A 14,629-nucleotide genomic window follows, 5' to 3' on the forward strand; every position below is an offset into this window, starting at 1 on the left:
TATAAAACTCACCATTGCTCATAGATACACTTGTTTTTATTTATAACAATATTTTAAAACCCAAACCGGGACACAATCCACCTATGCGTAATGTGTGGTTGGCCTGGGCCATGCTCTTGCGCTGTTAGTTAGCTGTAATACTGTGTTGGACTACAAACCGTGAGACACAGGATGATTTCTAACCTGCATATACTACAGTTTGTATTAGTGGTTATTTAGGGACCATTACTACAGGGCAGATATAAACCTTAAAGCCCATCTCTTGTTAAAATCAAAGTTGGGCTGAAACTATCCAAAATTGTAAGTCCCTATCCCCCCCCCCCTTCTATATATCTTACAGAACAAGCATGTCTCTCATGTGTAACTCCGTGCTTGTGGAAAAACACCATGTTACAACCACATTTTAAAACATGGAAGTTTACATCTGTACCACATGGCATTGGAACCCTGGCACCCTTTTGTTGAACACCAAACAACTTACCGCTGACACAACACTGGGAATTTAACATTCCGGAACCCTAAGCCCCATTTGTTAATTAACATTCCGGAACCCTAAGCCCCATTTGTTAATCATCAAACATAACCCACCTGTTATAACACTAGTCTGATTTGCTCATCAGGTGTTGTAAAACATCAAACACTGACACATCAATGTTATCATAAATTACAAAGTAATCGGACATGCATACGTCACTCCTGAAGTCCCGCCCTAACACACGTCATACAGGAAGTCCCACCCTAACATACGTCATACAGGAAGTCCCACCCTAACATACGTCATAACGGAAGTCCCACCCTACAAACCGGATGTCCCGCCCACCTGTCACATCAATATTGTAGTCCCGCCCCCCATGGCCCAGGGCCATAAATCACCATTCTGACACATTATACCCTACACTAACTACTAATGTGTTGTGGAGAAGCAGCTTCCTCTCTCTCTCTGTCCCCCTGATACCACACCTGTGGTACTGAAACTGTCCAACAATCATGGAAACAAATACAGTTGGTCACAAATACCACCCCCCCTCCCTGGCCTGCATGTTTTAGATCTCTCCCTGCTCTGTCACACCTGATTCAAATGATCAGCTCATTATCCATTCCTTCATGAGCTACATCAGGTATGTTCGAAGTTGTACTGTCAGAACATAATGTCTCTTGAACGCTTAGGACCTAGTTTCATGGGGAGTAGAACAATGTGCCTGGTGAAAAGCAAAACAAAGAAAGATTAGCTCATGGCATATTACATGTTTTAATAGTTCTCATGCCATAAGTTAGGAGATCCCTGTTCTAGTGGCATTGTGAAATCTGACCATGATGGAAATAGTTTTTACTATATGAGGCTGTCCCTGATTACATCTTATTTATAAGTATTCTTCTGAAAGCATTATGTTGAACATTGTTGATAAAAAAAAATCTTACCAATGCAACGTTTTCTTATACCCGTTTCTTATCCAAACATGGCAAAGAAACAATTTAGATCACATTTATTACACTGAACAAAATTATAAACGCAACACTTTTGTTTTTGCCCCCATTTATCATGAGCTGAACTCAAAGATCTAAGACTTTTTTCTATGTACACAAAAGGCCTCTTTCTCTCAAATATTGTTCACAAATCTGTCTAAATATGTATTACTGAGCACTTCTTCTTTGCCGAGATAATCCATCCACCTCAAGTTTAAAAAAAATATATATTTTTGATGGAGTTATCTTTTGGCATGAACCTGGGCATCATTTTAAAAGTACATATTGATTTCCATACCTTTGTCCTCAATTTATTTGTGTTATAATATTAGCATTATGTTGTATGGTTTACTGGGTACAGTAACATCACTTTGAAGCTGCTATTGATGCAAATAGTTTATGTGCAGGCAGTGAATGGAAACACTAAACAGTGATGCTTTTGACTACTGGGGTGGAGGGACGCAAGTCACTGTCACAGGTAAGACAATCTTAATGTATTATTTCCACATCCAAATCCTAGTCAAAGTTTCCAATCTTAGCTTGTGGGAAGAAAAAATCTTTTGCATTTTTTAGATACCCAAACCTTTGTTTTAACAAACCTTTGTCCTAGTCCACTTAAGAAAGAGATTACCTCAATACGCTTGTTTTATGAATGTCAAATATGTCCTTGATATATAGGTTCTTCTGTAGAATAATATTAATGCAGTAGTCTCTTTCTAGTCTTGTAAAGGAAATGTATATTATTACGACAAAGAGAATATTATCCATGTTGTGAAAATAGCCTACATTGTTTTGCCAAGTGTGGTCATGCTAGAGAGTGATCTAAAGTATATAAATTCATCTTTTGACAAAACCAATGCCTTTCTAGTTTGAAGACTATTTGATCTCTGTAACAATGGATGTTTTTGGGTGGTCTGGCAAATGCTTGTGTCATACTGTGTATAGCTATTTTGACTATTGGGGGAAAGGGACCATGGTCACAGTCTCATCAGGTAAGTTTATCAATCTCCATTTTAATGTAGTTATACAGATGTGGGTTGCATTACTGGTTCATGATGGAAAGATACAATTTAATTTGGTTAATGATTTCAGGCTAATTTGTTGAGACTTTGTATTGTTGCATATCCTCTCACACACATGTGCTTTTTGACAATGATGTTGAATTTGTGGCCAATTACCATTTATTAGTCTGATATACCATATTTAAAGAGGAGAAATGCCTGTATTGCATTGGTTGTCAGTTTTGCGTAAACCTAATAACTGTATGTAAATAGCCCTATTCTGTTGTTCCTAGTAATATATGTGTAAGAATGTAAATGTAGACAACACTGTAAAAAAAAGTATATATATATATGTATATATATATATATATATATATATATATATATATATATATATATATATACAGAAAACCAGGATAAATAGTAATTAGTAGTAGATAAGAAACTTCTGCCGTTTCAGAGACATGGATCTCTTCGGTAAAATAAAAAAGGTCTGGCAACAAAGTCAAAGTTAACAGAAATCCGTAGTGTGTAAAAAAAAGAATTATATATAAAAATAACTGCATGAATCAACTGTAAAATATGATAATATTATATACCTTAAAGAAAGTAAGGTATATAATGTATGAGTTTAATGTTTTTAGTTTTTTTCCAACTCAACAAATTCTACTTCCATAGTCAGTGAAAATCAATTATCAGTTGGTCAAAATACAGTATATACTTTGTTATACATAAGAAAATGTGAATACCTTTTTTGAACTTTCTGTGCTATACTAGTTAATGTATTTTTATGGGATGGTTATACATTGAAGGAATACCATAACTAAGGTACCTCAAAGAACTTATACAACTTGTAGAATAAATTCCCAACAAAATGGTGCATCTCAGTCTTTAATTTAAATTGATACAAAAATAAGCAAGTACATTTTACTTATTACTTGTTATTACCATCTACTAAAACATGAATTAGCACTTACATGGTCAGTAATTCACTGACCATATTTCAAATATATATGTTTTTTCTTGCAGATACATCAAAAGCTCCCACTTCTCTGTTCCCCCTGATGAACTGTGGAACACTGACTAACGACAAGTACAGCGTCGGTTGTCTTGCCACTGGGTTTACACCTTCCTATCTCACATTCAAATGGACGGATGCTAAAGGGACTGCCCTGACTGATTTTGTCCAGTATCCAGCAGTCCAGACAGGGGGAGCCTACACAGCTGTCAGTCAGCTCCAGGTGGCTAAGAATGACTGGGAAAATGCTAAGTCTTTTACTTGTGTCGTGGAACATCCAGCAGGGAGCAAGACAGAAGTCATTAATAAACCAGGTAAAATGTTGTCATTTTATTGTACTTTTTTGTAAAGTTTCCATAAGTTCAGAATTTGTCATTCTTTTTTGAAATTCTAAAGTGTTTTTACAGTGACATGTTGATTGGTTTTTCTAGTTCTGTATTCTAGCAGTTAGGATTAAACATTATATATTGACTATGGGTTAAAAGGGAAGGCTCTTAGCTTTAATTTGTGGATATTGGCATTCATGTCTGATGATCCAGTTTGTAATAACACCATGTTTTGCTGTATGTCCCTCCATTTTAAGGTGCCTTAAGTATTTCCATGTATGTACCATAATGTATTTAATGAAGTACTATAAAGTCATGTTTTGTACTACAAAGTAGTCATGTGTACTTTTTAATTTTCTCTATATTACATATCAGCTTGATTTTCCTTTATAAAAACAAAGCCAAAGAAAATTATGCAAGAATGTGTGATCATTTGTAAATACCATCAAATTAGATGTTTCAGTCTGCCCTTTACCCCAATAATCATTGCATCATTTTAAATCCAAAGTGTTGGAAAACAGAATGCAAAGATAAAAACAGGTCACTTTCCAAATACTTTCAGAGTTCCCCAAATGTGACCTTTACCATTAATAAAACCTGATAATAGAATTATGCTTGGGTTTATCTGTATTATTTGAATGAGGCGGTATTACAACATGCTTTTCCCATTTTCTGTCTCTCCTGCCACTCAGTCATCACGAGTCCCACAGTGTTTTTGCTGTCGCAGTCCAGTGGCTCCACCCAGTACCTGATGTGTTTGATTGAAGATTTCCAACCCAAGACAATCACTGTTACCTGGAAAAAGAATGGCCAAAAGGTGGAGGGTCCAACCAGTATTGTAGGTCAACAAAAGTCATCAGGTCTTTTTGGAGCCAGCAGTGTACTGAAGGTCAGCAACACTGAGTGGGCAAGCAATGCTAAGTACAAATGTGAAGTCGGGCACAAGAGCAAACTCATCAGCCAAGAGATCTTCAAATCAGGTCTGTACATTACAGGAGACTGTTGAGGTCAGGTATGCATTAATGAACACGTGTACACACACATGACCTCTGTGTTTTTTACCATCTGTGACATTAACATGTGCCACTATTTCTCCCACTCACAGAACCGTTGACACTGACACTGAACCCACCAAAAGTGAAAGAAATATTTGTGAACAATCAAGTAGTGATGGAATGTATCATCAATGGCACAGACACAAAAGAACTGAATGAAGCCATAATCACCTGGAAGGTCAACAAACAGTCCAGGACAGATGGAATCATTGAGGTGGTTAAAAATGACCAACAAATACCCAGGAAGGTCAGCAATCTGAACATGAACCGGAGGGACTGGGGCACAGTGAATACTGTCCAGTGTTCTGCAGAGACAAATGGCATCACAAGAGGAAATCAGGAACTTGTCATCAACCATGGATGTATGTAACTGAAAACATTTTAATACAAGTTAATTGTCAATTGTTGTGGTTTTGCAGTGGTAAATGAAAGGGAAGCACAGGTTGTGTAGATGTTTGCGGTAGCCCAACGATAACACTCCTGAGTCAGAAACTCAATTTACTATTTAAACTAACTATTAGGACAGTTGCTTAGTTGACTTTTGTGTACTAGTGATGTGCTGGAACAGAACTTTGCACATCCATCTGGTGCTCTAGGAACAGGCATAGTGACCACTAGATTGGATATCCAACTGATCATGACATAACATTAAAAAAATTATGTTTGCAGCATACATATGAGCAGGGACTGACCACTTATTGTAGATATTCTGCCAATGTTTTTCATTATGATAAGTAGCCTGAACTAAAGAATTGTCATGTTCCAACTGATGGATGTGTTTTGGGACAATTGACACCTGCAACATTAAAATAGTAGTAGTTTTAAAATCATGCAGAAAATAACAGATTATGATGATGATGATTTGTGTTCTTCGGGTCAATTCAGTTAATTTATCATGATATGGTTTCTCATCCATTTCACCAAGCTCTACACGTATATGATTGTATTGTTTCTCCTTCATCATCAATCTTCTTGCAGGCAAAGATCTTTCAGCGACTGTTCACATTCTTCCAGAGAAGGACATTGAGAGTCTACGCAGTGACAACAGCGATGTGACCCTGGTCTGCCTGGTGGTCAGTCCATCTCTTTGTGATTTCTATATCATGTGGAAGGAGAAAGTAGACACCACCTCTACACAATATGAAGGCATTACTAGCCCACCTCAGATAAACCCTGAAGGCAAATACACCAGCACCAGCGTGTTCACCACCACCAGAGGGAAATGGAACAACAATGTGATATTCTCCTGCTCTGTCATACATTCTGGATTGGATGCTATCACTGCGCCTACAGAGATCCCTGTGTCGAATGCCTTGGGTAATACATGCTAAAAAGCACACAAAAAAATAATTTCCTGCTGTGCAAAAAAATTCCGTCAACAACAGAAATCTCAAATTAAGATACAGGATCAGTAATTGAATCCGCTTTTGGTCAGAATAATTAATAAGGTCTCTGTATATGTCTACTGTGTTATGGCAGGGTGTATGGATGTCTTGAAAAGATATTGAATTAAATAAGTAATATACCTATATAGTATATATACAGAATAACATTTTCAGATGTTATTATACATTAGAATTATATTAATTGTTTTACAGAATTGATCTACTAATTGGGAACATTCATAGTTATATCAGTCAAACTCAACCAGAACTATTTGTAGATCTCTTAGAATAATGCTTGTAAAACAGATGTCAGTGTGCTGCTGCGAACAGCACTAGAGTGGAAGTAAACTGCGGCACAAAATAGTCAAAAAGACTGTTTAAATAGTTTCAAAGCCTTTTTTTAACCAGTTTAAATATAAAAGAAGGAATCAGAAGTTAATGTACATTTGCAATTTCATTTGATAGCAAGTGAGAAGACAATTTCATCTAAATGATAATATAGTTGTCAAAGTTTAACAAAATATGGTCCCAAATGTAGTCCCATTTTTAAGAATCTGACTGTAACACCCTACAGTTTTTCGTTCACTAGATAATGAAAATCTATTACAAGCAAGTAAATACCACCCAACCCTTGCCGTGGGAAAGAAATGTTCCCATTTGTCCTATTTGATGTTGTTGATTCTTGTCCATTGTGAAGTTAACATGTTAGTGTTGTCATTGTTTTGCAGACTGTTAACATGCGTATTGTCTAATGTGATATCGTCCTGTATGGTGTGTTGTAATGTCAGTCCTTCTGCAGTCCTGTGTTGAAATTGTTTCCATTATCGTCCTTTGTTAAATGTGTCCTGCTAACGCTGAGTCTGGATAATAAATATTACTGCATTTGAGATCACAAAGTTTTGTGTACATAGTGTATGAATTATGCCAAGTATTATAAATATCAAGGTTTAGAAAATTATGTCAAATTTATTAAAATCATAAAAATAATTGCCCTGGACCAAAAACAGAAAGAATATCAATGTGGTTACAGTACAATGGCCATATACTAAATAATGTAGTTATAACTTGATGTAAATGTGTGTGGATAAACACAGGGGTGCTTCCAGGATTTAAAGACAATGGGGACAATATAAGACATTTAGATAACTTGGTCCTTCTATCTGCCACAGCAGAGACTGTCAGTGTGAGATTACAGTTGCTATGGGTTTCTTTGGATCAAGGTCACCAAAATCCTCCTTTTGCCTACTAGTTGCCGATGGCCACTACTTGGTTCACTGGCCTGCTGTTCTCATCTGTTCTCATACTGTCTCAGCTGCTATGGAGAGATGCAGCATGTCATTAGTTTTAAATATGCATTATACAGTATGTCACTAGTGTTAAAGTACTAACTACTAAATAATTACTACTAAAATAATTACTGGCTTCTCCCTTGTACGTTTATGACTGCATATGTCATATACAAACAATGTATTTCCATAGAGTTCTGTTAACCTGGGAAAAAAGTTAACTTGCATTTTCTTATTTGAAACTGATATGTGTATCAAAATACACTAAGTTATTACATAAAGTTGTATTTCACCTTAGGTATCATAGCTGTTAACTTTAACGTTTGTATAGATATGTTTGCATTATATACATAGAATTCACAAACAGAAAAAAATATATTTGTAGAGCAGCAAAAACAAAAAAAAATAGTATAACTGTAATGCAGATACAGAAAAAAGATTCACAATGACTTTCATTGTAACGATTGAGTCTGAGACGAGGCATCAAGCATCAGCGACTGTCCAGTCAGTTGCCATGATGAATTATATAACATTTGTTTGAAAATTTGTTTGATAACATGGCTAAAGCGTTTTTCATTGGAAATCACATCAGGCACCCACATCTAATTTAGGAACCAGTTTTTCTTCTTTTTTTCCCTCTTCTGTTTCAGTTCTGTTTGGGCAAGCAGCGTGATAAAAAGCAGTAAAGCTTGATGGGGGATGTTTAGTATAATTAGAAATGATAGAGGATCAATAGACACCAATTACCTACATGTGAATACACACTTTAATATCCCTTAAACATCATGACTCAGTGTTGGTGCCGGCGCTAGTATTAAAATGTACCGTCTCTTTGTATACTTGGTTAAGTTTAAAGAAACAGAATTATGCAATCTGATGGCTCGTGTCATTCGAAATAATAGTGAAGAAATGTACCTCATGTTTGCCTTATGTTACACATGATGACAACCTGAATGTCCATGCCATCCAAATGGAAGGACACTGACATCTTAACAGCCCGGCCCTAGTTTGAAATCTTCCTGTCCACCATCCATATGACAGGATAAACATACTAGTATGGCACAGATTCCATTTAATTCTACCTCCAGTTTTCACCCCTCAACATACTGTTAATTTTAACTAGCTAAATCCTTTGTAAATAGTAGATATTGATGTGTTCACATGTGCACAGACACACCTCACCACATTTCTGTCTTCCTGTTTTTAAGAGAAGAACCAGGACAGTTTCCCAGTTACAGACTGCTCCAAGAAGGACGATGAAGAGGATGAGTTCAGAAGCCTGTGGTCCACCTCCGCCACTTTCATTATCCTCTTCTTCCTTTCTATAACCTACAGTGCAGTGATCAGCCTGGTTAAGGTATTAATACTGCCTAATACATGTGATTATGTCCTTTTAATGAAGGCAAAAAAAACATATTTGTTAATTATATTTTTTTATATCTATTGTGTATAATGTGTTTCTGTCACTTTTCAGATGGAGCAATGAGTCAGACAAGATGACTTCTGAGATCATGTCTTGATCAGAAATGTAATGGACTGGGATGGTTATGACATGGTGATGTCGGTAGAAATGTTTAGAAAACTGGTTCTTCTGATCCTGGATAAGATTTCGATTTTTCATTCTTCCCCATTGAGGATTTCAGTTTGTTTTTCAATTGAATTGTTCATATTATAGGTCACATTAAGAGTGGGAAAGTTCTGACATGATTTATCTTTGTTTCATTCTTTTACATCACAAAAACCTGGCATTTTAACAGGGGTGTGTGGACTTTTTATATCCACTATATAGACCATTCAAAAGACTGGTTTCACTTAAAAATGTCCTTATTTTTCACAGAAAAGCTATTTTTTTGTACATTGCAATAACATCAAATTTATCAGAAATACTGTACACTGTTAATGTTGTAAATCACTTTTGTAGCTTGAAACAGCCCAGAAACCAGAATAGAAAGAGAAGAGGGAGGCCCTGGTGCACAACTGTGTCTAATTTGAGTAACAGATGCCTCACAGATCCTCAAAAAATGCTATTTATATTCTGGTTAGAAATAGTTTGCGCTGTTCTGTGAAAAGAGTAGTTGTGTTAAATGAGATCTTGTTTCTTGGCAATTTCTCACATGAAATAGTCTTAATTTTTCATAACAAAAATAGGCTGATGAGGTTCAGAAGAAAGTTTTTGTTTCTGGACATTTTAAACCTGTAATCAAATCCACAAACAATAATGCTGAAGATACTGAATAAGTCTAAGGAAAGACACTTTTATTGCTTATTTAATCAGCACAACAGTTTTCAACTGTGCTAACATATTCACAAAAAGGTTTCATAATGGTTAATTAGCGTTTTAAAATGATGAACTTGGATTAGCAAACAGTGTTCCATTGAAACACAGGAGTGATGGTTGCTTAAAATGGGCCTCTGGACACCTATGTTGATATTCCATAAAAGAATGTCAGTTTCCGACTACAATAGTTATTTACAAAATAAAATATATCTACACTATTTCTGATGAATTTGATGTTATTCAAATGGACAAAAAAATTGCTATTCTTTCAAAAACAAGGACATTTCTAAGTGACACTAAACATGTGAACGGTAGTGTGTGTGTGTATATATATATATGTTTCAGCCATGTTATTATTATCGTCATGAACACATCCAAGTCAATGGCAGTAGAAAAGCTAACGTTGGCTAGCAAGCTAGCTACACAAATGTTAGCCAGCTGGCATGAGAAACACTTCTGACAACCAGTACTTTTATATTTTATATTTAGAATTGTTGTTCTAAATATCATGCACACATTGTGAATGTTTCTCTCATTAAACTATATATAGTGTATTTAAATACCAGCAGTGTACCTTGTGATTGCTGTGTTCTAATTGCTGTAATAAATACTAACTTTAAATTGTTGATTACTTTTGTACTGGGATGTCCTTTAGTAGTGTTTCCCAAACCTCTCCTTGCTTTTTCTTAGCCATTCCACTGTATCATTGGTTGTGTGCTTTGGCTCATTTTCATGGTAAAAGGCAAACCTGTGTCCTAATTTCAGCTTTCTTGCAGAGGGAAGTAGACTTTTCATGGTGGGGAAGTTTGGGAAACACTGTACAAATCATTGTCTCTGCTTCCATTACCGTCCTTAACCTCACATCATTATCTATGTAAAGGATTTGTAACCTAGCGCTAAACATGAGTACTTTATTTCATATCATGTTTATCTGAATCCACCTTAAAATGGTAAAGTAGGTAAAGTGTATATTAAATATTAATTACAATTTAAATGCAAAAATATGTAAGGTACTAACACGTCAACAGCTGAACAAGTTCAAGAGGGTGTAGAGTGTAGACTTTCTGTAGGTACTGAATATGATAAGACTCATAACCTACCTGTGTTCTATATTATACAAATCCATCGCTGAATAGTGTTTCTGCTTCACATAGTTAGCGGTATAAAATGAAGAAAGGCTATTTTTGTAGATTAAAACTTCCACACTTTGTTATAAATTGATGAGTGGAGGTTTTCTTGGTTTTCTAGATAGTCTAATAATAACGTTATGCAAAAACAACATCCTTTCCCTCTATCCCCCTGATACCACACCTGTGGCACTGAAAAACAGTCAAACCACAGTCCCACAGTTCCTTGAAAGAAGTGAAGCACCATTCACAGATGCCTTTACACATGTATACATGTACAAAAATGTGCTTTCTTATTCTCACACACATGCACCTGAACACACATCTGTGCTAACTCATATTTGCCTGTTCTGGCTCAGTGCTTTCATAAACCCTATGCATGTCTAATGGTTGTGTTTTTAGGTGGTATGCATCAATTTACATTTGGTGTGACAACATAGGGTTTTGGGGTATAACAACCACTCAAAATACAACACGCAAGTAAACTGAGGTACATATTTTGTTGCTTTGAAAACAAATTTCTCTGGACAACCATGCCTGAATTGGTTTAGGTATAAATTATGTTTTATTACATATGTGAGATTGTATAACTTTGTAATCTTAGAAATGGGTCAGAAATGAGCATGCATATGTAGTTATTATACAGTATGTTCCATAAAAATACCCCAAATCTCAAAATGCCCAAAGGCTGTGAACACACAAATATTATGATATTTCACTATGGCACGCTTTTTGTCTATGAACCCCATTTGCACAAATGCTCACACTATTTAAACTTTTTATTAACATATCGAAGCAGTTCCCACCTAACAAGATGCATTGCCTAAACCTACTGTACTGGTCCCTTCAGTTTTTACTGATATTCCTTGAAAATACAGTTGTGCTCATAAGTTTGCATACCCTGGCAGAAATGTGTGATATTTTGTCATTGATTTTGAAAATATGACTGATCATGCAAAAAAAAGGTGTCTTTTATTTAAGGTTAGTAATCATATGAAGCCATTTATTACCACACAGTTGTTTGGCCCATTTTTATATCATAATGATAAGAGAAATCCTCTAAATTGTCCTGATCAAAAGTTTACATACCTTGAATGTATGGCCTTGTTACAGACACACAAGTTGACACACACAGGTTATAATGGCAATTAAAGGTTATTTTCCCACACCTGTCACTTTTTCAGTTGCAGTGTCTGTGTATAAATAGTCAAGGAGCTTGTTAGCTCTCACGTGGGTGCACTGAGCAGGCTAGATACTGAGCCATGGGGAGCAGAAAATAACTGGAAAAGACCTGTGTAAAAAGGTAATGAAACTTTATAAAGATGGAAAAGAATATAAATATATTGGGTGCGCCAAACATATACAGTACAGGCCAAAAGTTTGGACACACCTCATTCAATGCGTTTCCTTTATTTTCATGACAATTTACATTATAGATTCTCATTGTAGGCATCAAAACTATGAATGAACACATGTGGAATAATTTACTTAACAAAAAAGTGTGAAATAACTGAAAACATGTCTTATATTCTAGTTTCTTCAAAGTAGCCACCCTTTGCTCTGATTACTGCTTTGCACACTCTTGGCATTCTCTTGATGAGCTTCAAGAGGTAGTCACCTGAAATGGTTTTCCAACAGTCTTGAAAGAGTTCCCAGAGATGCTTTGCACTTGTTGGCCCTTTTGCCTTCACTCTGCAGTCCAGCTCACCCTAAACCATCTCGATTGGGTCCAGGTCAGGTGACTGTGGAGGCCAGGTCATCTGGTGCAACACTCCATCACTCTCCTTCTTGGTCAAATAGCCCTTACACAGCCTGGAGGTGTGTTTGGGGTCATTGTCCTGTTGAAAAATATATGATGGCATTTATTTTTACTAAAGGCAAACCGGATGGGATGACATGTCACTGCAGGATGCTGTGGTAACCATGATGGTTCAGTATGCCTTCAATTTTGAATAAATCCCCAACAGTGTCACCAGCAAAGCACCCCCAGACCATCACACCTCCTCCGCCATGCTTCACGGTGGGAACCAGGCATGTAGAATCCATCCGTTCACCTTTTCTGCGTTGGAACCAAAGATCTCAAATTTTGACTCATCAGACCAAAGCGCAGATTTCCACTGGTCTAATGTCCATTCCTTGTGTTTTTTGGCACAAACAAATATCTTTTGCTTGTTGCCTCTCCTTAGTAGTGGTTTCCTAGCAGCTACTTGACCATGAAGGGCTGATTCGTGCAGTCTCCTCTTAACAGTTGTTCTAGCTTGATGGTTTTTGCGACTGCACTTGGGGACACATTCAAAGTTTTCGCAATTTTCCGGACTGACTGACCTTCATTTGTTAAAGTAATTATGGCCACTCGTTTCTCTTTACTTAGCTGATTGGTTCTTGCCATAATATGAATTCTAACAGTTGTCCAATAGGGCTGTCGGCTGTGTATCAACCTGACATCTGCACAACACAACTGATGGTCCCAAACCCATTAATAAGAGAAAAAACTCCACTAATTAACCCTGACGAGGCACACCTGTGAAGTGAAAACCATTTCAGGTGACTACCTCATGAAGCTCATTGAGAGAACACCAAGGGTTTGCAGCGCTATCAAAAAAGCCAAGGGTGGCTACTTTGAGCAATCTAAAATATAAGACATATAAGATATATGTTTTCAGTTATTTCACACTTTTTTGATAAGTACATAATTCCATATGTGTTCATTCATAGTTTTGATGCCTTCAGTGAGAATCTATGGAAATGGAAATAAAGAAAATGCATTGAATGAGAAGGCGTGGCCAAACTTTTGGCCTGTACTGTATCCAAAGCCTTGCAAATGCTAGTCAATACTGTTCAATCACTTATTAAGAAGTGGAAAATTCAGGGATCTCTTGATTCCAAGACAAGTTTAGGTAGAGCAAGATTTCAGCCAAAACTACCAGAATAATTGTTTAAGATACAAAGAAAAACCCACAGTTAACCTCAGGAGAAATACAGGCTGCTCTGGAAAAAGATGGTGTGGTTGTTTCAAGGAGCACAATACAATGATAATTGAACAAAAATGAACTGCATGGTCGATTGCCAGAAAGAAACCTTTACTGTGTCAATGCCTCAAAAAAAGCCTGGTTACAATATGTCCAACAACACCATGACACGCCTCACAGCTTCTGGCACACTGTAGTTTGGAGTGATGAGACCACAGAAGATCTTTATGGTCACAACCATAAGCATTATGTTTGGAGAGGCCTATACTGGACAGAATACCATACCCACTGTGAAGCATGGTGGTGGCTCAATTATGTTTTGGGTGTGTGTGAGCATGGGGAATATTGTGAAAAATGATGGCAAGATGAATGCAGCATGTTTTTAGAAAATACTGGCAGACAATTTGCATTCTTCTGCATGAAAGCAGCGCATGGGACAATCCAGCACAACAATGACCCTAAGCACTAAGGCCAAGTTGACCCTCCAGTGGTTACCGCAGAAAAAAGTGAAGGTTCTGGAGTGGCCATCACATTCGCCTGACCTTAATATCATCAAGCTTCAATGCGCTGAGTCTGTGGAACTCTACTGCATTGATGGAACACAATTTTTCCAAAAGATATTCCCTCATTTGTTGTTTTGATGGGTGTTGTGGAGACAGCTGTCTAATACGTTGGTCCAAAATCTCAAATTGGTGTTCAATTGAGATGAGATCTGGTGAC

The 14,629-nt window shown here is 36.7% G+C and overlaps 1 gene segment (V, D, J or C); it reads left to right on the forward strand.

Moving 5' to 3' along the window:
* The first annotated feature begins 1,845 nt into the window (after positions 1–1,845).
* LOC117595261 lies at positions 1,846–9,244 on the forward strand. The segment is given in 7 exon segments: positions 1,846–1,942; positions 3,495–3,797; positions 4,502–4,789; positions 4,915–5,226; positions 5,843–6,181; positions 8,744–8,892; positions 9,010–9,244. Coding segments are annotated over 7 exon segments (1,467 nt in total).
* The last annotated feature ends 5,385 nt before the right edge of the window (positions 9,245–14,629 follow it).

Source organism: Esox lucius, chromosome 11, assembly GCF_011004845.1.
Source record: "Esox lucius isolate fEsoLuc1 chromosome 11, fEsoLuc1.pri, whole genome shotgun sequence".
Lineage (NCBI taxonomy): Eukaryota > Metazoa > Chordata > Actinopteri > Esociformes > Esocidae > Esox > Esox lucius.